Source organism: Callithrix jacchus, chromosome 4, assembly GCF_049354715.1.
Source record: "Callithrix jacchus isolate 240 chromosome 4, calJac240_pri, whole genome shotgun sequence".
In the NCBI taxonomy this organism is placed as follows: domain Eukaryota; kingdom Metazoa; phylum Chordata; class Mammalia; order Primates; family Cebidae; genus Callithrix; species Callithrix jacchus.
Window position 1 is genome coordinate 123,141,177 of NC_133505.1, and position 27,668 is coordinate 123,168,844.

The window sequence follows — 27,668 nt, forward strand, 5'->3', positions numbered from 1 at the left end:
TTGATTGGTACACGTCCAGGTACAGATGTCAATTAGGCAGTTGTATATTTATTTGGGTTGTAAGTCAGAAGATAAAAATCTAGTAGTCATCAGTCTCCCATATAATGATATGATTTAAAGCCCCCAAACTGGGATAAGATCACTAAGAAAAGGTGTAGACAAAAAGAGGAGCAGTTCTGAGCCCTGGGCACCTGAATGATTAGAGGTAGTGTGAATGATGAGGAACTAGCAAAGGAGATGGAGAATGAGTGGCCAGATACACAGGAAGAAAATCAAGGGAAAGTAGTGTCATGGAAGCAAACAAGGCAAAGATTTCATTGAGGGGAGAAAATAGCTAGTAAGTGATATATGATAATTGGCTTTATGAACTTTGGTGAGCCAGACAGAAACAATTCTGATGGATTGAAGAGGTTTCAAAAGAGTATGGGAGGCGAAAAATTGGGGCCATTAAATATATTCAACTTTTTCAGGAAGTTTTACTGTAAAGAGAAATAGAATATACAAAGAAAGACTTAGGGGAACAACAGAGGTTTTTTGTTTGTGTGTTTGTTTTAAGATGAGAGAAATAACAACATGTTTATCTCATTAAGTGGATAAGGCAGGAGAAAGAATGATTGAGAAAAACGGAGAGAGAGTGTAAAATGACGAGTAATGTATTGGAATAAGTGAAAGAGGTTGGGACTGAGACGTAGGAGCTGACCTTGCTTGGGGGAACAGACAGTCCATCTATAGTGCCAGATGGAAGGCAGGGGTACTGGCACAGATGTGGTGGCTGATACCACAGGAATTCTCTTCTGATGCTTCAGTTTTGTTATAACAGAGAACAGAGTTAACTGAAGTGAGGGTGGGAAGTTATACTGATCTCAGAGGAGAGAAGAGAAAGCATAAAATGGCCATCTAGGAAGGTGAGGGAATTCATGAACTAGGGCTATAATCTGATTGCCCTGCAGCTTTAAGAGCCCACTGGAGGGCTCTCATGAATTTAAAATGAGAAGTCAGCAAGACTTTTGTTCATTCTCTCTCCTTCCTTCCTTCCCTCCCTCCCTCCCTTCCCCTCCCTCCCTCCCTCCCTTCCTCTTCCCTTCCCTTCCTTCCTTCCTTCCTTCCTTCCTTCCTTCCTTCCTTCCTTCCTTCCTCCCTCCCTCCCTCCCTCCCTCCCTCCCTCCCTCCCTCCCTCCCTTCCTTCCTTCCTTCCTTCCTTCTTTCCTTCCTTCCTTCCCTCTCTCTCTCTTTCTCTCTTTTTCTCTCTTTCTTTCTTTTCACCAACTTCAGCTACATAGAGGCTGCATTAATTAGGCAGAAAGGTGAATTTCACAGGAATTGTGTTTGGCCAGATGAGTATGATGAAGACAGGGGCAAGGGAATTGAGGGTGTACAAGGGAAAGTTAAATAGTTGAGCATGGAATTTAAGGAGGAAAAGTGGGGACTGTAAACAGGCAGGAGGGTCACTGGAGGTCCTGGTGGGGCCAAGGACTTTTGCAGTTGAGGTACCAATTGCTTTGAGTGCTACAAAACAACCTACAACAAGGTTACCTTAAGATTCTTGAACTCATTTTTTGTTTCTTCATCTGGGATGATGAAGACATCATTCTGCAGGTCATATTCTGCCATCTTGGTGACAGTCATGTGTCCATTGATCTCCCTCCAGAGCACAACATCATATCCAGTGTTTAAATCCCCATGAGCATCAAAATGAAACGAATTCCCTCCGACAGTGAATGTCACATTTTTTAGCACATCAAGTAACTATAAAAAATAAAAACAGAAATAAGCACTTAAAATAAACGCTGCAAGTGTATTCATTATTTTAATTATAACATGATCATATAAAGCATATCACTTAAAAATGAAGGAAAAGAGATTACAGATCACTGGTTGGAAAATTCGTAACTATCTGACAATAATTTGAGGATGAATTTCACTTGGGTTCTGGCTTCATTTCTGCATAACTTTTGCTATATAAATTTGAGAAAGCAAGTTAATTTCTATGGATGGTTGTTTCTAAGTATCTGCATTTATCCTACAGAATTTTAGCATAGGTCCCCTGGTACAGACACCTGGGATCTAACTCTGGTTCCATCTCTCATCAGTGCAATCTTGACAGTTACAATTGCTTTCTATCTTATTATCTCCAATGGTTCTTAAGTTTATTTCAATGATTGAGTATGTAGTAAAGTGATCACTAAATTATATTTCTAATTTAATTCACAAAATGATTTCTTTTTTAACTTGAGAGGAAATAAGTAGAAGGATAAATTACCTGTCTTGCTACACAATTTGTACAGTGAGAACTTGTATACTACAGAGTTAGGACACAAAATATTTTGCTAACAAATGAGGTAGCCATATTGAGGTTGTGCTGTAGTGGAAGAACAATAGGCTGGAAGGTAGGGAAACAGGCTGCTGTTCTGGCTTCACCATTAACTTAATATATAAGTATGCCAAGTGAATATCCTCTCCGAATGCTTTCACAATGGCCCATTTGTTACCTAAATCTATGGTTCTATGTGGCTTTTGTTGGGTATAAAATCTATAGAATAAGGCAGAAATTATTCTATTTGAAGAGAATTATTCTGTTCTATCTCTTTTCAGTTAATTTTTTTATGAGTGTTTTAATTTTTTGTCAATAGAATATAAAAATAAGTTTTTTCAAGTAAATAGATTAACTATGACAATAATGTCAATGAGAAATGTTACTGTAGCAGAATTACTACCTGTGTGTATTTATTTTATGTCCCCACAGATTTCTTAGCTCTTTTAATGAATATCAATAAATTAGCATTACTTTAAAGACACAGGATATCAGATCTAACATGGTGGAATTCACTAACAAAATTTTATTCTAGCAATTGCCTGGGAAAAAAATGGAGAGAACAAAAATAAAAGAATACGCAGGGCCTGACTCCAATGTTCTCACTTCTATCTGTTGACTGGTTTGTTTCTTCTGTTCCTTCCTTAAGCAATATACACATGTAAACCCCAGTAACTCAGTTCTTTAGGGAGCATGTCCTCTTCCACACAAGTGTTTGAACTATAATTTCCACCTCTTTTTTTTCTGTACTTAATTAGGCTTTATAGGCTAAGGTTCTGACATATATATGTTCTGTAAATAATCATAAAATTGTATAATGTAAATAAACTTCCATAACTTTATGCTTGTTCTTACAGGAAAGAGGATAGAAGCCAATACAGCAGTATTTTCATTATTCATTAAATAGAATAAAACATGTGCTCTGAAGTAAGGTAAATTTTTAAACATTAACACTCCAGTTATTAAGCTGTTAAATGCCTTTTTGCATCATTTAAAAATGTTTTCACGGAGACTCTGAAATTCACTATCAATTGACACTACAACATTGAGAGAATGGGATTTTCATTTCAATTATTATATTTTTAATTTCAATTATCATATTATTCATTCACTTGTGTATAATAATGGCCAGTTTTTAAGCACACATGGCCAGGAATCACAGCAATTAAGATGATATGGTTGACACTGTTTTCCATTGTCCTAACTGTGCTGAGGTCTGCTCTACCTCATAAGTAAGGTTAACTGTGGAAAGACTACATGGCTAAGTTAGAGAAGAGCAGAGGAAACAACCTTACATCTGTGTCCTGGCGCCCAGACTATGTCTTCTTCCTTTATGAACTTTTCCATGATGTAGCAGAAAACACACTGATCTAGGGTTGGGGCCACAGTTTCATTGCTATCTGTGGGAGTGACAATGGGACAGATCTTTACCATTGAGGTTCCCTCCATCTATAAACTGTGACAAGTCTTGGTCACCAGAAATACTTCTTCTTATCACTTCTTCAAGATGGAATGTAAGGAAGGTGGTGTATATCAGTATCTAGAACCATATGCTTTAAAAATTATTACTTATTATCTTACCATGCCAATATTACTCTCATGTCTCTCTTGACTTCTGGACTAATATTCAACTACCTTGCTACATTTACTAATACATATCTCAACTTCTTCAAATTCAATATTTCCAAAATGGAATGCTTAATATTTCTTACTCCCACCAGACCTCCACTTTTCTCTATGGTTCCAGCTTGACACATGACACCAGTTGCCCCAAATTTGAATCATCTGCAACATTTTTGATGCTTTCTGTCATCATTTATATCCAATCTATCTCCAAACGCTCTTCATCCTCTCTCTTAAATATCCATGTATGTATCTCTTCATCCTTATTGTCATACCTGTAGGCATTCTTATCTTACATCAGATTTACCAAATTAGTCTTTCTCCCTCCAGTCTTGTGGAGAGATCAATTTAATCAATTCACTGCATGAAAAAAAAATCATATCACTCTCCTGCCTGAAAATGTCTTTAATTAGTTGTCCTTTCCTCTGTCAAGTTCAAACCTTTGAACATAGTTTGCAACCTTTCTATTTAACAGGGAGTCCCTATATGAGTAGTATCAGCATCATCTGGGAAATTTTTAGAAATGCAGACTTTTCAACCCCACTGTGGAACTACTGAATTAGCATGATAAGATTCTCAGTAAATTCAACTGCTCATCAAAGTTTGAGATACCCTGATGGATAAGGCTCTAATAATGTGTCCTTCACTCTCTCATTCAGTCTCATCACCAACTCATTCAGTTAGTCCTTCATGAACTCATTATAGCTCTCATGCAAGACTCCAGTCATATGGCATGATTTTCTGCTTCCTGAGGATGCTGTGCTTTCTTTTCTCTCTTTTTTTGGGACTTTGCTGGAATGTTTCTGTTCTGGCTAACTGCTATCCTTCCTTGCATTCAATAGAGGTCATTTTTTTTTTTTTGACAATATTCTCTATATTGCTACTACTGGATTAGCTGTCTCACTTATGTACTTCTCTGCCATCTGCAGAGAAACACTATAATGCCCCATCCTGCATTGTAATCAGCTCCTTAATTGATTGTATACATCATTGGACAGATCATTCCTTTAGGGAAGGAATTCTGTACTGTTCTCCATAATATCTTCATCACTCAACACAATGCCTGGAACATTGAGACACCAAACATTTGCTAAATAAATACATGAATAGAAGTTTAACTATCAGACATTCTTTCATCTCCTATATATCACTTACTACCTTATATATCATCAGAAGTAAAGGAAAACAAAAAAGAAAACCCAAATCACTAGTCACAGCAAGGAAGTGATATCCTCCACACACATCTGAGGAACATTAAAAATCTGCTGAAGTAAAACAAGCATCACTGTGCTGTCCCTGAGCATAGTTCACAAATAATCACTAAACATAGGGCCAAAGTAAGTGCTATCCTCAAACACTGGGAAAAATTAATCCCTTTTAAATTATTTGAATCTAACATAATTTAGAAAGTATTATTTAAATATTAATGAATTTTGCTAAGGTACAAAGTAATCCTTAAGAATGTATCTTTGGCTAGGGACCCTAAGTGTTGCTGATCTTTAAAATTTAAGTCTACAGAGATTTCCTTATAAAGGGATAAGGCTTTGTATTATTTATCTTACTGAATCTGGCACTGACTAGTTGCGGCTCACTCATGTCATGATCAAAGGAGCACGTCAACCCCTGTTCTCCCTTTCCAATCTGTTTCTGTTTGTTCCTAGATTGGCTCTGGGGGCAAAAATAATGACTCCAGGCTCCTAGTGTTTAAATAAAACATTTTAGAAGACTGCTTAGATGATTTCTTCTCAAATCTTATCCTCAAAATATTTGAGACTTAGTCCTAATTTAAAATAATTTTCCTATTTCCCTCAAATCTTCAGGGGGTGAATAACTCTTGCTATTTGCATTTCTTTGCCCTTACAAGGTTCTTTATATATCTCCAACTTTATACTATCTGTCCCACGACTGTTCTCTATTTCTCTTTCTCAGTCTCTCATTTCTAAAATTCTATGTGGTGGTATCATTATTGTTTAAAAATTAAACTGTTTTTCTGCAGTGCACCAAGCCAAAATCCTTGAAATATATTAGAAAACATTGTACTGAACTTGGAATATAGTGAAGAATGATGATCTAAAAAAGATAATTTAAGGTTTTTACCACCGTCATTTAAGTTTTATACTACAAAGGGAATGCTTTCATATAAATGTCTTAAAGTTGTAAGACATAATAATATATGTATATATTTTAAAAGAGCATTTGCTATTGAGAAAGGTCCTAATTTCTAGTTTTACCTCTTTACTAGATTTTTGGCTTTGTATTTACAAGGCGATAAGTCGTTTAAAAGTGAGCAATTTAAAATACCCTCTCACCATTGCATAATCCTCCCAGTCTGATATAACTGGTTATATCAGACCTCAGAGATGGTATTTTGGGGTGTGTTACATAAAAAAATGACAAAAGTAGAAATAGCTGTTCTAGATATCCATTTGTATGATCAGAAGAATTGCCTTATTTCTTTTACCTTCTTTTCTCTTACAAATTTAGAAAATATGTATTTTGTAACATGCTTTTGCCTCAAGACTTTCAAGTTTGTCTTTGAATACACATTATTCAGAACTTTGTTTCTAATAAATAAAACGTCATTATTAAAAGAAGCAATGTACTTTTCAATGCCTTGTTCAAAGGTATTTCAGAAAGCACAATGGAAATTTTTCAAAAATGGAGCCACATTAACTTTTAAGTTTCCCTAAATTAATCAAAGAGAAGAAAGGGAAAAAGTTCCTTTAGGCAAAATTGGTGGTTTCTTTAAACCTGGAATATCACAATTGACCTAACAACATTCCCTTGAAGAAGACTGGAGTCCAAGTTCTTTATGTGCATACACACACACGTAAATATTCTAATGGTCTTTATGTGTATATGTATTCATTTACTCTACCTCCATACTAATTGAGAATCTTAACTGCAGGTGTTGGGATTATAAACCACCAAAGACAGTGAAAAGCAAGGAAAATGGAGTCAGAAGACCCAGACTACAGTCTTATTTCTGGTACTTCCTAGCTTTAGTTTCCTCATCCATCATATTTAATAAAAACCAAAAGAATTATTAAACAGGTATGCTCTAACTCTTGCGTTTGTTAAGAGTATTTAAAAATGATAATTTGTATGACTCAAGGAAAATACCATCAACAAAAGAATTTTCTTGGGAAATAAAAGAATACAACTTTGGTAGGGCTGAGTAGGAAGTGAAGATAAAACAGAACTCTATTATCTTCAAGAGTAAGGCACTATAATAGAAAGGCAGGTTATTTAAACACTGAAAGTATCTATTTGTAAAAGGAATAAGACTAAGAGAAATTAACATAAATATTTGCAAATTAATACAAGGAAGGAAATGGTGAAAATGATGGTAGGAGAGTTTTCTTGAATGTGTGAATTAGTACCTCCCATGGTTGAAAGGCGTTGGGCTTCTGACAGTCACGAGCTCGACACAGATCCTGAATGGCATAACCAAGGGCAAACACTGCAAGCTGAATACTATGAATGAGTCCTGGCTCAGCATAATCCCGGAGAAAGTCATTTCTCATAAAGAAGTTCGTTTCTATAGTCTTGTTAGCCTCATAGGACAAAGTCCCCTGAGAATGATTGAAAATGCATTGACTCAAATCGGTGTCCTTGACATATGTGCAGGCAGATAAATGCATGACATATTCATGTAAGAGTTTGTTACTGTCACTGGGAAGCAAATGCAGATTTTGAAGAAAGGAATGGAAAGAAGATATATTCCCTCTTCTAAAGGTAAACCCCACAACTTTGCCAATTTTTTTAACATTAGGAATGGTGGTAATCTTGGTGGCAGTTGACCAATTATCACTAGCAATCCACATCTTATTTATATTCATTTCAATGGCTTTATTGAAGAGATTGAAAACATGGAATTGCCTCAGAAATACCACAATGACGTTAACCTGGGCTTCTAAAGTGATTTTCTCCAGTGTCTGATTGATTCTGACTTCGATGGTATTATCTGAAAGAAAGGCTGGGAGAACCTCTTTGAAGGCTATGCACACATTCTTTGCTTCAGCCTGAATTGTAAAAGTATTAAGAGCCAATCGTCCATAGTCATCATCTGTGGTTATGATGCCAACCCAGTTCCAACCAGATTTCTGAATCAGGTGAACGATTGCTTTAATTTGATGGAAGTCACTGGGCACAGTCCGTAAAAATGAAGGAAAGCGAATCTTGTCACTCAGGATTTCTGCAGTTGATTCATAACCCACCTGGAAAGAGATAGAATCTTTTAGTTACAGTGTTGATGAGCTCCAGGTGACTGTTCATAGTAGATATTCTGCTCTTTGATTTCTGTAAGTTTTCATAACTTTTCTAAATTCTCTAGTTCTTTTTATCCTTCTCCTTCTATGATTTACTGCATTATAAACAACTTAAATCATGATACTTAGCCCCTGATGATGGTTTAGAGTCATGGCTTTCTAATTATTTCATACTGTGTTTAGTATAAACCTTCTGAGAATTCAGGCTCTACCTCATATTTCCATTTACACCTCTATATCCCTCTATATCTATCTTGCATCTCTGGCTGGGGGCCAAGAGTGGATATTATTTAAATACTTAGAGATAAATACAGGAAAAATGCAGTCCATCATATAAGCAAAATGCAGTTTGGGACATCAGTGTGTGCAAAATCTTGTCTAATTCAGAATTTGTGTGATTTTATTCTAGGTAAAGTCAATCAGTCAAATAATTATCTTGTCTGGGGGTCAGCAAAATTTTCCTGTAAAGGACCAGATATAAAATGTTTTAAACTTTTTTGGTCATATGTAGTCTCTGTCATATCTTTTTTTTTTTTTTTTGTTACAACTTTTTAGATATGTAAAAACTATTTTTAGCTTGAAGGCTCAAGAGCATGGTAGCCACATTTGGTCCACAGGTTATGGTTTTCTGACTCCTGATCTAGTCAAATAAACATCACCATTTTGGAAGACCTACTTAATGTATGCAAGGTTTTGCCTGATTCATAGCTTTGGTGAATTATTACCTTCTATACATGCAATAGCAATGTGTCACTTGTTCAGCATTTCTTTCTTTTCCTTTTTTTTGTTTTAACTTTTTTTTTTTGAGATGTAGTCTCACTCTGTCACCCAGACTGGAGTGCAGTGGTATCATCTTGGCTCACTGTAATCGCCACCTCCTGGGTTCAAGTGATTCTTTTGCCTCAACCTCCTGAGTAGCTGGGACTACAGGCATGCACCACAACACCTGGCTAATTTTTCTATTTTTTTTGTAGAGACGGGGTTTCACCATATTGGCCAGGCTGGTCTCTAAGTCCTGATTTTGTGATCCACCCACGTTGGCCTCCCAAAATGCTGGGATTACAGGAATGAGCCACAGTCTCCTGGCTCTTTTTTTTTTTTTTAATTATTGTTATATTTTAAGTTCTGGGGTGCATGTGTAGATCATGCAGGATTCTTATATAGGTTTATCATTTTAGAAACAAGACAGTTTAGGCCCTAAGAGGTTTGTATATTCTACAAATCAAGCTGAAAATGGTCAGAAAGTAGACCTGACAGATTGAGGGGTGATTAATCCTTTAGTACTTTTCCACTATACTATCTGTAATGGTGTGCATCCTTTCTTTAAAGAAAAAGAAAAGTTAAAGTAAAAGCGACTCCCTAACTAGTTTCCTCAGGTTTCCCTGATTCTTTCATAGTAATGAATGTGATTAAAATCAATGTATGGAGGCAGAACAAAACCTACCTGTGGTATGAGCTGTAAATTCAACATCCTGGAGACAGCCATGGTTATTTCTGAGTAGCCAGAACCTATGACAGCCTTAACTCTCGGCACATAGCTGGAATAGTCACACTTAAACTCTACAGTTGCTCTGGAGCAGTTGAATTTAGAAAGAAACCTCAGAGAGGCTGCCATCGCCACTGTGACTTCTGTACAAGTGTCATAGAGTTCATACCCCAGTTTGACTCCAGATAATAGTGTTGAATTGTTGATCATCTCAATGCTGTGTATCATGGCAAGAGTTTGAAGAAAGACTGATATTTCAAAGCTGTTGGGAAACAAGTATTTTTTGAAATCAAATCATAACTCTTGTATGGACATGGCCGTATCGCATTTTGTCTACATCGCCTTATAACAATTTCTGGATGAGTGAAGCTTGTCTCTTAAAGGATCTAAATTTTATTTACAAATAATTTTTTGTAAAATATTTATGAAGGGTAATATAAAACCCCACAGTTTCTTAAAAGAAATCTATGCTACAGATTTAACCTTTTCATGATGACTTTTTTGATCATATCAAACACTACCATATGAAGATATGTTTGATTTTTGTTCCTTTTCATAATTAGATATCAGCATTTTATTGCTGTCAAAATGCTTGCTTTTTAGACTCATAAACCCGTCATTTAGTTTTCTGATTCTAATTTGTGTGATTGGAAACTAGATAAATAAGACTGTTAAGAATCACATTTAAACAGCTCTGATTAAGGCCTAACAGCCTGCTCCTAGATAAAGGGCCTTATTTTAATTCTGAGGCATAGCTCTTTCCACATTCAGAGGACATTTTTTATACATCTTGATTTGTGACTATTCCAGAGCACTGAGTTGTCTGATTACTGATTTACTGTTATTTCATCCACCACTGTATACAAAGGATTCAATACATGCTTTTTAAATGAGTAAAGGGGGATATTATTGTTCAGGGTTTGATATTCTAGTTTCTTTTTAGTTCATTAAGTTTTGATAATTAAACTATTTGAATATTACTGTCTGTCATTGTGAGCCATGTTTAGGTGGTTCTATCTGTACAAATGCATCTCTTACTGTTTCCTTCTGCTTCACTAATCTAGCCAGATTGAATTTTTTGCTATTCTTTGGACATTCCAACTTTTCACTTGTTGCTTCTTGGCCAGATACTCTTGTCCTCTCTCTAAAATAATGAAGTAAATAATAATAATAAAATGTATTAATGAGTTAAACTATTTGAATATTACTATTTGTCATTGTGAACTATGGCTTGCAATTACAAATAGTAATATTCAAATAGCTCAATTTATCCAAACTGAATGAACTAAAAAGAAGCTATATATCAAAACCATGAATAATAATATCCTTCTTTATTAAAATTTTAAATGTAATTTAAAAACTTCCCTAATTAAAATTTCAGTTAAAAAGAGAAGTAAGCCCAGCTCATAATTGGCACAACCAACATTGGCGTGCACCACTTAGGACTCAGAGGGTCACCCTGTCATTGCATTGCCATCAGAGATGCCACACCAGCTTCTCAAGAGCCCAAGAAATCACCCATCTGCTGGTTCCATGACTTCCACTATCAGCATTTGAATAAGGAGCCTGGAGTCCCAAGAATTGGCCTGGTTTGACCAAACACTGGTACCGTGTATGCTGCCCTGGGACACAGGACAGGCATACTCAGCCCACTGCTAACACCGCTGAAGCTCAAAGACTGGCTTACTTGGCATCACAGTCACCAGAAAAACTGTACCAAAACCCTCACTAATAATTGTACTCTAACCCACTGAGGAAATATCAGATGCCACTTATGCTATTAACGGCCAAAGAAATCAAAGAAACTATACTACTACTGCAACCAGAATAAAAGCCAAAGTACCCTGCTCACCTAACACTATCTATTCATTCTTAAACATTCTCCCTCTACAAAAACAAATTCTTAAAATTTGGAAGAAGCAACTGAAACATCAGATTTACGTATATCAACATAACAACACAGGAAACATTAGAAAGAAAGAAAAGATGATGCTTTTAAAGGAAGATATACTATCATACTGGTCTTTAAGAAAAAAAATTAAATAAAAATTTTAAAAAAGGAACATAATAATTTTCCAGAAACAGATCTTAATCAAAAAGCAATTTATGAAATTTCACAAAAAGAATTCAAATTACAGATTCTAAAGACGCATAGTGAGATACAAGATAATTCTGAATAACAATACAAAAATCTGAAAAACAATTCTGGATATGAATGAGAAGTTTACCAAAGAGACTGATGTCATAAAAGAATCAAACAGAAGTTCTGAAATGGAGTAATTCATTGAATGATGACATAATACATTTGAAAGCTCCAACAATAGATTATATAAAGCAGAAGAAAGAACCTTTGAACCTGAAGACAGTTCAGGTTCAACTTTGGAAAAAACCCAGCTGTGCAAAGATAAAGAAAAGAAAAAGAATTTTAAAAAAGATAAACGAAGGCTTTATGATATATGGAACACCTTAAAGTTACCAAATATACACATTACTAATATCCCAGGAGGTAAAGAGAGATTGAAATAGTTAAACCTATTAAAAAAAGATAAAAATAATAAAAACTTTCCACATCTAGCAGCAGGTTTAGACATCCAGACACAGAAGGCCCAGCAATCTGTAAACATATACAATGCACAAATTCTCCACATCACATTATAGTCAAAATGTCTAAAGTCAATGACAAAGAATTCAAAACAGAAAAGAATCTAGTCATCTATAAAGGAAATCCCATCATACTAATAGAAGATGTCTTAGCAGAAACCTTATAGGTCAGAAGAGAATGAGATGATATATTTAAAGTGCTGAGGAAAAAAACCTTGCCAGCCAAGGATACTATATCCAGAAATAATTATCCATAAATGGAGGAGACAGGAAGTTGTCCCCAGACAAACAAAAGCTGAGGGAGTTCGGCACCACTAGATTGGCCCTACAAATGCTCAAGGGAGTTCTATACCTGGAAGGGAAATGATGTTGCTTCTCATCATGAAAACACAGGAAAGTTTAAAACAATGGTAAAGCACACACACAAATGAAGAAGAGAAAGGACTCAGTTGATACTACTACAGATACTCATCTATCAAACACAATCACAAAAAATGAGAAAAAGAAAGGAACATAGAATATATAAAACGACCAGTAAACAACAATCTGACAGGAACAAAACTTCATATGTCAATATTAACCTTGAATGTAAAAGGATTAAATTTTCCTCTTAAGAGATATAGTCTGGATATACAAATTTAAAAAAGCATAATCCAGTTATATACAACCTACAAGAAATGCACTTTACATATAAAAGCACACATAGACTGAAAGTAAAGGGATACAGAAAGATATTCCATGCAAGCGAAAACCAAAAGTGAGCAGAAGTAGCTATACTTATATCAGATAAAACATACTGTAAGACAAACATAGTAGAGAAAGTAAAAGAAGGTCATTATATAGTGATAAGGAATCAATCAAGAAAGAGGAAATAATTTAAAATTTGTATGCACCTAACACTGAAGCACCCAGATTCATAAACCAAAAGTTACTAGATTTAAAAAGAGAGAGACTCCAATACAATAATAGTGGGAAACTTTAACACCCCACTATGCATTAAGTAGATCATCTAGGCAGAAAATTGGCAAAAATACAACGAACTTACCACTGGGCATGGTGATGCACCCTTGTAATCCCAGAATTTTTGGAGGCGAGGGGGCAGATCACTTGAGGTCAGGAGTTCAAGACCAGCCTAACCAACATGATGAAGTCCCATCTCTACTAAAAATACAAAAATTAGCTAGTCACGATGGTACACACTTGTAATCTCAGCTACTTGCGGGGGCTGAGGTGGAAGGATTGCTTGAACCCAGAAAATGGAGGTCACAGTCAACCAAGATTGCACCACTGCACTCCAGCCTGGGCAACAGAGTGAGAATTTGTCTCAAGAAAAGTACTTAGATTGAATGTTAGACCAAGTGGACCTAACAGACATTTACAGAACATTTTTCTCCAACAACTGCAGAATATACATTCTTATCATGGAATATTCTCCAGGACAGGCTATATATCAGGCCATAAAACAAGTCATAACAAATATATAAAAATAAAAATTATATCAAATATATTATCAGGACACAATGGAATAAAATTAGAAATCAATAACAAGAGAAATTTTGGAAACTATAAAAATCAAAAGAAATTGAATAACATGCTTCTGAATAATCATTGGGTTAATGAGGAAATTAAGATGGAAATCAAAAAACTTATTAAGACAAACAAAAATGGAAACAACTGTAGTAGTCCCTTCTCACATTGCTGTAAGGAAATAGCTGAGACTGGGTAATTTGTAAAGAAAAGAGTTTTAATTGGCTCATAGTTCTGCAGGCTGTACAGAAAGCATGATGATGGCATCTGCTCAGCTTCTTGGGAGGTCTCAGGACATATACAATCATGGTGAAAGGCAAAGAGAGGCACTGATACCTCATATGGCTAGAGCAAAAAAAAAAAAAAAAAAAAAAAGAGAGAGAGGGAAGTTGTGACACACTTTTAAACAACCAGATCTCATGAAAACTCTATCACAAGAATAGCACTAGTGGGGTGATGCTAAACCATCCATTATCCAATCGCCTTCCACCAGGTCATCTCCAACATTGGGGATTATAATTTGACATGAGATTTGAGCAGATACACAGATCTAAACCATATTATTCCATTTCTGGCTCCTCCCAAATCTCATGCCCTTCTCACATTGCAAAATACCACCATTCCTTTTCCCCAGTCTCCCAAAGTTTTAACTAATTCTAGCATTAACTAAAAAGTCCAAAGTCCAATGCCTCATTTGAGACAAGAGTATTCCTATCTGTCTATGAGCCTGCAAAACAAGAAATAAGTTAGTTATTTCCAAGACACAATGGAAATACAGGTATTTGGTAAATACTCCAATTTGAAAAGGGAGAAATTGACCAAAGGAAAGGGGCTGCAGGCCTACAGGACCCATGCAAATCCAAAACCCAGCAGGGGCAATCATTACATCGTAAACCTCCAAAATATTCTCTTTTGACTCCATGTCTCACATTCAGGGTACCCTAGTACAAGCTAGAGTTGGAGTAGCTGGGACACAAGAAGCAGAAGGGCCCTGGTCTCAGCTCATGACATCTTTCTTCCCTACTATGCTTCTGGGCCTGTGATAAGAGGGACTGCCATGGAGGTCTCTGAAATTTCTTTGAAGTCTTCACATTGTCTTGGGTACTAACATTGAGCTCCTCTTTACTTACACAAATTTCTGCAGCCAGCTTCAATTCCTCCCCAAAAAATGTTTATTTTTTTTTCTGACACATGGCTGGGCTGAAAAATTTTCAAACTTTTACACTCTGCTTTCCTTTTACATATAAGTTCCAGTTTTATGTCATTTCTTTGTTCATACACACGAGCTATGCTATTAGAAGCAGCCAGGAAACTCCTTAACTGCTTTGCTGCTTAGAAATTTCTTCTGCCAGATACCATAAATCATCACTTTCAAGTTCAAATTTCCACAGATCCCTAGGGCAGGGGCAAAATGCCACCAGGTTCTTTGCTAATGCATAGCAAAGATAACCTTTACTCCAGTTCCTAATAAGCTCTTCATCTCCATTTGAGACCTCCTTAGTCTGAAATTCATTTTCCATATATGTCACCATCATCATTTTGGTCACAACAATTTAACAAGTTTCTAGGAAGTTTCAAACTTTTCCTCATCTTCCTATCTTCTCTGGAGCCCTCCAAGCTGTTCCAACCACTGATCATTAACCAATTCCAGAGTTGCTTGTGTCTTTATAGCAATGCCCACCTCTCTGGTACCAATTTTCTGTATTAGCCCATTCTCTCGTTGAATAAAAAAAATACCTTAGACTAAGTAATTTATAAAGAAAAGATTCTTTGTATTCTTTGTATTGTTTTTGGTCTCTATTTCATTTGGCTCTGCTTGATCTTTATTATTTCTTTCCTTCTACTAATTTTAGATTTGATGTGTTCTTGATTTTCTAGTTTCTTGAGGCACATTCTCAGGTTATTTGAAATCCTTCTACTTTTTTGACATAGATATCATGGGAGCAGTTTCTTAGAAATGGCTTCATAGGAACAATTATATGCTAATAAATGGAAAAACCTAGAGGAAATGTGAAAACTCTTGGAAACATACAATCTACCAAGTTTAAATAAGGAAGAAATAGAAAGCCTGAGCAGACCAATAACCAATAGCAAGATTGAATCAATAATAGAAAGCTCCCGAGAATGCAGGGAAGATGGTGCTGTAGGACCAACTCAGGATTGCAGCTCCCAGTGAATCCGCAGAGGGTGAGTGGACGCCACATTTCCATAGGGATCTTTATTGCCCACAGACCAGGAGATTACCAGATGTAAGAGCCCTACGGGCCACCAGCGTGGCAGTTTGGGCCGGTGCGGCTGTTTGGGCCAAGGCCACAGCACAGCGACACTCCATACAAAATACACCGGTTTGGTTGCCCTGTTAAACTGGTAATTGGAGATTTTGGAAGGCAGATTAGCACATTCATCTGATTAAATGGGACTTAAACAGAAAGCCAGGCCAGGAGATTCCTGGGTAGCAACATGGTTGGAGCTGGCGCAGTGGGTCACTGCACAGGAAATCACACAGATCCCGGCACCCTTGCAGCAGGTGACTGGAACACCTGGGAGAGAGTCAACCATTCAACTTAAAAAAAAAAAAAAAAAGGACTCTGAGGCAGGGAGCCAGGTGATCAGGCTCGGCGGGTCCCACCCCCAAAAAAACAAACAAAACAGTAATTGGAAATGCTCGGGGTTGAGAGTTTCACAGCAAGCACAGTTGAACCCAGGAGAATGCAGCTTGGTGGGGGAGGGGTGTCTGCCACTACTGAGGCATGCAACCCCTACGGAGGTACTCTGCCATTGCTGACGCAGCCTGCTGTTGCCAAGGCAACCCGCCATAACAGAGAGAGTCCGCCACTGCAGAGGTGGGCCACCATCACCACTGTAGTTCTAACCACACCCATATAAACAGGACTACAGGGAATTACACACGGCAGCAGGGCGGAGCTCACGGCAACAGGGCAGAGCCCATGGCAACAGGGCGGAGCCCACAGCAGCTCATCATAGCCACTACAGGCAGGCAGTGACTAGACTGCCTCCTCACTGGGCAGAAAAGTGCAACGGCTACTCATAAATAAAACCCTATCTCCCCGGGACAGAGCACCTGAAGCAAAAAAAGGGGGCTTTATGAGTTCTGCTGCAGCAGACTTAAATGTATCTGCCTAGCAGCCCTGAATGAACAATGGAGCTCACAGCTCAGCACTTGAGCTCCTGTAAAGTACAGACTGTCTCCTCAAGAAGCTCCTTCACTCCTGTATATCCAAAGAGTCACCTCACAAAGGACTGATCAGACTGACATTTGGTGGGCATCACCCAGGGACAAAGATAGCAGAAGAAGAATCTGGTAGCAACCCTCACGATTCCGCAGCTGCTACAGGAGTACCCCAGGCAAGCAGGGCCTGGAGTGGACCTCAGCAGTCCTACAGCAGTGGGGCAAGACTGTTAGAAGAAAAACTAAGAAACAGAAATACTTCATCATCAACAATCTGGACATCCACTCAGAGACACAACTGGAAAATCAGCAACCACTCAGATGACAGGTGGATAAATCCACAAAAATGGGAAGAAATCAGTGCAAAAAGGAGAAAAACACCCGAAACCAAAACATCTCGCCTCCTACAAAGGACCAAAACTCCTCAAGAGTGAGGGAAAAAAGCTGGACAGAGAATGAGTTCGATGAAATGACTGAATCAGACTTCAGAAGGTGGGTAATGAGAAACTTCCGTGAGCTAAAAGAACATGTTCTAAATCAAGATAAAGAAACTAAGAACCTTGAAAAAAGATTTGAGGAAATGATAACAAGAATGGACAACTTAGAGAGGAATATGAATTGAAGGAGCTGAAAAACACAACATGAGAACTTCACGAAGCATGCACAAGTTTCAACAGCCGAATTGACCAAGCAGAAGAAAGGATATCAGAGGTCAAAGATCAACTCAATGAAATAAAACGAGAAGCCAAGATTAGAGAAAAAAGCGCAAAAAGGAATGAACAAAGTCTCCAAGAAATGTGGGACTATGTGAAGAGACCTAATCTACGTTTGATAGGTGTACCTGAATGTGACGAAGAGAATGAATCCAAGCTGGAAAATATTCATCAGGATATTATCCAGGAAAATTTCCCCAACCTAGCAAGACAGGCCAATATCCAAGTCCAGGAAATACAGAGAACACCACAAAGATATTCTGCAAGAAGAGTAACCCCAAGGCATATAATCGTCAGATTCACCAGGGTTGAAATGAAGGAGAAAATGCTAAGGGCAGCCAGAGAGAAAGGTCGGGTCACCCACAAAGGGAAGCCCATCAGACTCACAGCAGATCTCTCATCAGAAACCCTATAAGCCAGAAGAGAGTGGGGGCCAATATTCAACATCCTTAAAGAAAAGAACTTTCAACCCAGAATTTCATATCCAGCCAAACTGAGCTTCATAAGTGAAGAAAAAATCAAATCCTTTGCAAACAGGCTAGTACTTAGAGAATTTGTCACCACCAAGCTTACTTTACAAGAGGTCCTGAAAGAGGCACTACACATAGAAAGGAACAACCAGTACCAGCCATTCCAAAAACATACCGCATGCTAAAGAGCATCAACATAATGAAGAATCTGCATCAAGTAATGGGCAAAACAGCCAGCTAACATCAAAATGGCAGTATCAAATGCACATATAACAATATTAAACCTGAAAGTAAATGGACTAAATGCACCAATCAAAAGACACAGACTGGCAAATTGGATAAAAATCCAAAACCCATTGGTGTGCTGTATCCAGGAAACCCATCTCACAGGCAAGGATACACAAAGGCTCAAAATAAAGTGATGGAGGAAGATTTACCAAGCAAATGGAGAGAGAAAAAAAAAAAAAAAAAAAAAAGCAGGAGTTACAGTTCTTGTCTCTGATAAAATAGACTTTAAAGCAACAAAGATCAAAAGAGACAAAGAAGGACTTCACATAATGGTAAAAGGATCGATACGACAAGAAGAGCTAACGATCCTAAACATATATGGACCCAATACAGGAGCACCCAGATATATAAGGCAAGTTCTTAATGACTTACAAAGAGACTTAGACTCCCACACAATAATAGTGGGAGACTTTAACACTCCACTGTCAATACTACACAGATCAACCAGACAGAAAATTAACAAGAATATCCAGGGCTTGGACTAAGACTTGGAACAAGCAAACCTGATAAACATTTATAGAACTCTCCACCCCAAATTCACAGAATATACATTCTTTTCAGCACCACATCACAGCTACTCTAAAATTGACCACATAATTGGAAGTAAAGCACTCCTTAGCAAATGCAAAACAAATGAAATCATAACAAACAGCCTCTCAGACCATAGTGCAATCAAATTAGAACTCAGAATTCAGAAACTAACTCAGAACCGCACAGCTTCATGGAAACTGAACAACTGGCTCTTGAATGTTGATTGGATTAACAACAAAATGAAGGCAGAAATAAAGAAGTTCTTCAAAACCAACGAGAACAAAGACACAACATATCAGAATCTCTGGGGCACATTTAAAGCAGTCTCTAGAGGAAAACATATAGCAATAAGTGCCCACATGAGAAGAGTGGGGAGATCCAAAATTGACACCCTATCATCAAAATTGAAAGAGCTAGAGGAGCAAGATAAAAAAAAACTCAAAACCTAGCAGAAGACAAAAAATAACTAAGATCAGAGCTGAACTGAAGGAGATAGAGACACGAAAAACCCTTCAAAAAATGAATAAATCCAAGAGCTGATTTTTTGAAAGGATCAACAAAATAGACCACTAGCCAGACGTATAAAAAAGAAAAGAGAAAATAACCAAATAGATGCAATAAAAAACGATAAAGGGGAAATCACCACAGATTCCACAAAAATTCAAACCATCATCAGAGAATATTACAAACAACTCTATGCACATAAACTTGTAAACCTGGAAGAAATGGATAAATTCCTGGACTCCTGTGTCCTCCCAAGCCTAAACAAGGAGGAAGCTGAAACTATGAATAGACCGATAACAAGGTCTGAAGTTGAGGCAGCAATTAAGAGCCTACCACACAAAAAAAGCCCAGGTCCAGATGGGTTCACAGCCAAATTCTACCAGACACACAAAGAGGAGCTGGTACCATTCCCTCTGAAACTATTCCAAATAAAAAAGAGGGAATTCTTCCCAAATCATTTTATGAGACCAACATCATCCTGATACCAAAACCCGGCAGAGACTCAACAAGAAAAGAAAACTTCAGGCCAATATCCATGATGAACATAGATGCAAAAATCTTCAATAAAATACTGGCAAGCTGATTGCAACAGCACATCAAAAAGCCTATCCATCATGATCAAGTAGGATTCATCCTGGGGATGCAAGGCTGGTTCAACATATGCAAGTCTATAAACGTAATTCACCACATAAACAGAACCAAAAACAAAAACCACATGATTATCTCAATTAATGCATAGAAGGCCTTTGACAAAATTCAACAGCCCTTTATGCTAAAAACCCTCAATGAACTTGGTATTAATGGAACATATCTCAAAATAATAAAAGCTATTCACAACAAACCAACAGCCAGTATCATACTGAATGGGCAAAAACTGGAAGTATTCCCTTTGAAATCAGGCACTAGACAAGGATGGCTTCTCTCACCGCTTCTATTCAATATAATACTGGAAGTTCTAACCAGAGCAATCAGGCAAGAAAAAGAAATAAAGGGTATTCAAATAGGAAAGGTGGAAGCCAAATTGTCTCTATTTGCAGACGACATGATAGTATACCTAGAAGACCCCATTGCCTCAGCCCAAAATCTCCTGAAACTGATAAGCAACTTCAGCAAAGTCTCAGGATATAAAATCAATGGGCAAAAATCACAAGCATTCCTCTACACCAATAACAGACTTAAAGAGAGCCAAATCAAGAACGAACTGCCATTCACAATTGCTACAAAAAGAATAAAATACCGAGGAATAAAACTCACAAGGAACGTAGGGGACCTCTTCAAGGAGAACTACAAACCACTGCTCAACGAAATAAGAGAGGACACAAACAGATGGAGAAACATTCCATGTTCATGGTTAGGAAGAATTAATATCATGAAAATAGCTATACTGCCCAAAGTAATTTACAGAATCAACACTATCCCCATCAAGCTACCATTGACTTTCTTCACAGAACTGGAAAAAACCACCATGAACTTCATATGGAACCAAAAGAGAGCCCGCATAGCCAAGTCAATTCTAAGCAAAAAGAACACAGCGGGGGGCATCACACTATGGGATTTCAAACTATACTACAAGGCTACAGTAATCAAAACAGCATGGTACTGGTACCAAAACAGAGATATAGACCAATGGAACAAAACAGAGGCATTGGAGACAACACAACATATCTACAACCATACAATCTTTGATAAACCCAACAAAAACAAGCAAGGGGGAAAGGATTCCCTGTTTAATAAATGCTGTTGGGAAAACTGGCTAGCCATGTGCAGAAAGCAGAAACTGGACCCCTTCCTGACACCTTACACTAAAATTAACTCCAGATGGATTAAAGACTTAAATATAAGACCTGGCACCATAAAAACCCTAGAAGGAAATCTAGGCAAAACCATCCAGGACACAGGAGTAGGCAAGGACTTCATGAACAAAACACCAAAAGTATTGGCAACAAAAGCCAAAATAGACAAATGGGACCTAATGAAACTCCACAGCTTCTGTACGGCAAAAGAAACAGTCACTAGAGTGAATCGGCAACCAACAGAATGGGAAAAAATTTTTGCAGTTTACTCATCTGACAAAGGGCTGATATCCAGAATTTACAAAGAACTCAAACAGATTTACAGGAAAAAACAAACAAGCCCATTCAAAAATGGGCAAAGGATATGAACAGACACTTTACAAAAGAAGACATGTATGAGGCCAACAATCATATGAAAAAATGCTTATCATCATTGGTCATCAGAAAGATGCAAATCAAAACCACATTCAGATACCATCTCACGCCAGTTAGAATGGCGATCATTAAAAAATCTGGAGACAATGGATGCTGGAGAGGATGTGGAGAAATAGGAACACTTTTACACTGTTAGTGAAAGTGTAAATTAGTTCAACCATTGTGGAAGACAGTGTGGTGATTCCTCAAGGCCTTAGAAATAGAAATTCCATTTGGCCCAGCAATCCCATTACTGGGTATATATCCAAAGGACTATAAATCGTTCTACTATAAGGACACATGCACATGAATGTTCATTGCAGCACTGTTTACAATAGCAAAGACCTGGAACCAACCCAAATGCCCATTGATGATAGACTGGATTGGGAAAATGTGGCACATATACACCATGGAATATTATGCAGCAATCAGAAATGATGAATTCGTGTCATTTGTAGGGACATGGATGAATCTGGAGAACATCATTCTCAGCAAACTGACACAAGAACAGAAAATGAAATACTGCATATTCTCATTCATAGATGGGTGATTGAAAATGAGAACACATGGACACAGGGAGGGGAGTACTAAACTCTGGGGTCTACTGGGGGGAAAAGGGGAGGGTCAGCGGGGGGGTTGCTGGGGAGGGATAGCCTGGGGAGAAATGCCAAATGTGGGTGAAGGGGAGAAAGGAAGCAAAACACACTGCCATGTGTGTACCTATGCAACTGTCTTGCATGTTCTGCACATGTACCTGTAAACCTAAAATGCAATAAAAAAAGACAAAAAAAACCCAACAAACAAACAAACAAACAAACAGAAATAATAGTGATCTTCCTCAGAAAACTCCAGAAAATTGAAGATGAAGGAATTCTCTCTAACTCATTCTATGAAGTCAGCATTACCTTAATGCCAAAAGAAGATAAGGACACAATAAAAAAAGAAAACCATAAACCAATATCTCTGAAGAATATACATGCAAAAATGCTCAAAAACTACTAGCAAATAGAATTCAACAGTGCATCACAAAGATAATACAGCATGATTAAATTTGATATCAACCATGCAAGGATAGTTTAACATACACAAATCAATAAAGGTAATGCATCATATCAACAGGATGCAGGACAGAAACTATGTGATCATCTCAATAGATGCAGAAAAAGTATTTGATAAAATACAACACCTTTCATGATTAAAAACTCTCAATAAACTAGGCACAGACAGAAAATACTTCAAAATTGTAAAGACCATATATGACAGACCCATAGTTAACATCATACTGCTGGGAAAGTGGAAAGCCTTTTCTCTACAAACTGGAGCAAGACAAGGATGCCCACTTTCACTACTCTTATTCAACATAGTATTGGAAGTCCTGACCACAGCAAGGGCAAGAGAAAGAAACAAATGGCATACACATTGAAATAGAGGAAGTCGAATTGCCCCTGTTTGCGGTTGACATAATCTTATATCTAGAAATATCAAAAGACTCCACAAAATACCGCTTAGAGCTGATAAATTCAGTAAAGTTGCAGGATATAATATTAACATATAAAAATCAATAGCATTTCTGTACAAAAATAGCTGAAGAAGAAGAAATCAAGAAAGCAATCCAATTTACAGTAGCTACGAAAAATACATAGAAATAAATTTAACCAGGGAGGTTTAAGATTGCTGCAAGGAAAACTACAGAACACTGATGAAAGCAACACAAATAAATGGAGAGACTTCTCATGCTCAAGGATCAGAAAAAATAAGTGTTTAAAATGTCCATAATGTCTAAAGCAACATGTAGACTAAATGCAATCCCTATTAAATGTCAACATCATTTTTCACAGATATAAAAAGTTCCTAAAATTTGTATGAAACAAACAAATAAAAGAACAACCCAGAATAGCCACAGCAATCCTGAGCTAAAAGAACAAAGATGGAAGCATCAAACTACCTGACAAAATTATATCACAGGGGTGTAGTAACCAAAACAGCATGGTGTCTGCATAAAAATAGATATGTAGATCAATGGGGAACAAAATAAACAACTAAAAAATAAACCCACATATTTATAGTTAACTGGTTTTTGACAAAGGAGCCAAGAACATATACGGGGGAAGGGATTCAATAAATTGTACAGGGAAAACTGGATATCCATATGCAGAAGAATAAAACTGGACTCCTTTCCCTCATTGTATACAAAAATTAACTCTAGTGGATTAAGAACTTAAACACAAGATCCCAAATTATAAAACCATTGGAAGAAAACATAGGGAAAACACTTAAGGACATCAGTCTAGGCAAAGATTTTATGGGTTATGGCCTCAAAATCTAAAAGAAAAATAAACAAATGGGACTATATTAAAATAAAAATCTTTGTACAAGAAACAGAACCACCAAGAGGGAAGAGACAACCACTGAGTGGGAGAAGATATTTGCAAACTATTCATCTAACAAAAAACTAGTATCCAGAATATACATGAAATGGAACAACTCAATAATAAAAAAGCAAAATCTCATTAAGAAGTTATCTAAGAACACGAACAGATAATTCTCAAAAGAAGACATACAAATGGTCAACTGGTATATAAAAAATGCTCAGCATCACTAATCATCGAAGAAAGGCAAATTGAAACTACAATGAGATATTGTCTTACCCCCAGTTAGAATAGCTATTACTAAAAAGACAAAAACAAAAACAAAAACAGATGCTGGAAAGGACATGTGGAAGAAGGAACTCATCTGCACTGTTGGAGAAAATGTAAATTAGCACAACCCCTATGGGAACCGGTATGGATAGTTCTCAAAAATCTAAAAATGATAAATGTAATCCAGTAATCCTACTACTGGGTATATGTTCAATGAAAAGGAAATCGGCATTTTAAAGGGATACCTGCACTCATGCTTACCATAACACTGTTTGCGATAGCAAAGATATGGAATAAACTTGTGTCCATCAGCAGAAGAATGGATAAAGGAAATGTGGTATATATATACAACAGAATACAACTCAGCCATAAAAAAGAATAAAATCATATCATTTGCAGCAACATGGATGAAACTGGAGGCCATTATGTTAAGTGAAATAACTCAGGCACAGAAAGACAAATACCATATGTTCTCATGCATGTGTGGGAACTAAAAACAGTGATAATATAAAGGTAGAGAGTTGACATCATAAAAGTACTAGAAGACGGGAAGGTAGGTTTGTAAGAGTAGGGATAAAGATAGGTTAGTGTGTATAAACGTAGATAAAAGATAGAAGTTCGATGGCTTGACAGCACAGTTACTATAGTTAACAGCAATGTATTGAATATTTCAATGTAGCTAGAAGAGAGGACTTGAATTGTTTCCAACGTATAGAAGTGACAATACTTAAAGTGATGGACACCTCAAAAAGCCTGACTTGATCATTACACAATCTAGGCGTATAATGAAATATTACATATACCTCATAATATGTAAACTAACATGTATCCATTAAAAAAAGAGAAATATAGAAGAGAAAAAGGGTAAATGAACAGGCAGTCTGACATTAAATTGTATATTTTTGGAGTTCACCACATGTAAGCTCCATTAGAGTTGGAACCTCCTTGGTGTATTCATGTTGGTATGCCAGTGCCCATAATAGGGTGCAGGTAATGTAGGCAATTAATAAGTAGTTATACAATGTTGAGTGAGTACTATTTCTCTTGATGAGTGACATAAAGGCAAGAGATTTTCAACTGAGTGATTTTTAAAACAGGAAATTTGCTTATTTGGTCAAATAAGTGCTTTCCATCCTTAATTGTTAGTCTGCAATTGTGGGCCTCAACTCTGCAGTCATTCTTTGTGTACCAATGTAGTGCTCTGAAAAATCTTCATTAATTATTATTTTCTTACCATTCTCTGGTATTCCTGCTAATCAATGATTATGATGACAATAGCTCAAAGCGCCCAACTTTTAGGGAGAATGCCCAGAAGAAATCTTAGTGTGACACAGGATCACGTTTATCTATTAGTATTCTTAGAAGGGCTTGGTAAATACTTTGTTGACAAAGAAAGAAAGGCAAGAGGAAAAACACAAACCTAGGCGCAGAGACATAAAAATAGAATCAGAATTTTAGAACAGGAAGGAAACATGAGGAGCACATTCCACAGCAAGAGAAGCCGATGCTGCTTGTGTCCTTAGAGGTTATCCAGGCCTTTGTTTTACAGATGAGATAATTGAAACTGGAACTCAAAGTTTAAGTAATCTACCTAAGTTTACAAAATAATTAGCTTGTCCGAAAACTGAAATGAGAATTAGAATATTCTGTTCTCCTTAAGGAAAATCCATTTGCAACATTGTCCACTCAGCTTTACTTTTCCATATTATACTGTGCCAATGAAATGTCTTTTTTGTAGGTAAGTTCTCACTACACAAAGTGGTCATCCAGGAGGAAGGAGCACTTTGAGTTGAGGAGGGTCTTAATTTATCATAAAAGAGTTTAACTATTTCTGGAATGAAATGAATGCAGTGTTGTAAAAAATGTTAGTAAGAAAAAATTCAACTATAGCCTATTTTAAACAAAGCATTAAATAATATATCTGTGTTTAAAACAAAATACATGTGTGTGATAGAAATACATGTGGGCTATGTATGTTGTAGTGAAAAATAGGCTACAATGTCTTTTCAAGTGACTTCAGGCATTATTTTTTAAAGGCAAAATTTAAATAAATATATTAATGAAAAGCATTCATATCCTCTGCACTTGGAGGTTGTTTGATTTTACATCTAGGGCTGTTATTACTCTCTTTTAAAGAAGGATTGCAAGATTAACCATATGCAACTTAACAAATATATGTGAGTTTATTTTTAAAAATGATTTAGATATCAATACAAATCAACAGTTTATATGTCCTAGGCTTATGACAGAATCTTGAAATGTAAATGTGTTTTTTGAGACTTTACTCACCCAACACACTTCTGGATTTCTGGTCGTTTGGGATAGTCTTCTGAGGACATTTTTTCATGAGTAGGGAACAAACCTCCAATTATGATATGTCCCGGAGAAGAGGCAGCTACAAAGTCATCAGGGGTCTGGCAAGGCTGTGAAGTAGCAAGAATAATCACAAAGAAGGTAATTAGTATAATTAATAATGCCATGTCTCATTTGCTCAGTTCATGTGAGTTCTCAGGAATCATTAAGCACACAGAGTGCCAACAATGTTCGTATTTCACCTGTAAACACCTTGTAAGGTATAGGACAGTGTCAAGAACCAGAAACACTCAGTATTCAGATACTTGATGATAGTCAAAACAGTTATTACGCCAATAAGAACATAGATTTTTTAATACTCCAGTGTTAGAGATAATGTGCTAGCAGTCATGTGATGTAAAAGCGGATAGAATTATAAACAGAAGTTTCACTGTAATGGTACTTTTTTACTTCAGTTATATGTCAAGGGCTCTGAGTCACGCTGGCATTTCTTTTGAAGCAGAATGTAGAACTTTCAGGAAGAAGTGGTTTGGAGAAGTTTTTCACTTTAGAAATGGATAGTTCTGCATTTCCAAAAGACATCACATTGAAAATACAAATAATTTAATATAGTTTATCAGCTGTTTAGAAAAAAACCATCCTGCTTTTATTTTTCCTGAAAAGCTCTATTTAAAAACTGAAATTCAGTTAAATTTAGGTATTTGTCACTTCCATTTTCCCTGTGTTAGAAATAAGTAGCTTTTGTGAAGATGAGTGAAACTAAAAACAAGATGAAACTTGTCTGATACAGTATTTTGCTTTGAACAAGAAAGGTCTGTTCATAGATCATTAACATTTCCTCTATTGTGGGTGCCATACATATTTTCATACATTTGGGACTAACTTAAGGCTACATATTCTTAAATACTTAGGAAGTTGAACTAACATAATTTGATGGGTATCTTTTGGAATTTAATAGAGGTTAGAGAAACCTCAATCATGTAGGCACCATTAA

The 27,668-nt window shown here is 36.7% G+C and overlaps 1 protein-coding gene across 1 annotated transcript in view; it reads right to left on the minus strand.

Annotated features, from left to right (window-relative positions):
- The window catches only part of GPRC6A (G protein-coupled receptor class C group 6 member A), a 34,113-nt gene extending 7,272 nt beyond the window's left edge, over window positions 1-26,841 (minus strand). The window contains exons 1-4 of the mRNA XM_002746896.6: window positions 26,651-26,841; window positions 9,650-9,953; window positions 7,318-8,154; window positions 1,534-1,746 (exon numbers count right to left, since the gene is read on the minus strand). Coding sequence (XP_002746942.2) covers window positions 1,534-1,746; window positions 7,318-8,154; window positions 9,650-9,953; window positions 26,651-26,841 — 1,545 coding nt within the window. The remainder of the gene's footprint in view (window positions 1-1,533; window positions 1,747-7,317; window positions 8,155-9,649; window positions 9,954-26,650) is intronic.
- Between the last annotated feature and the right edge of the window lie 827 nt (window positions 26,842-27,668).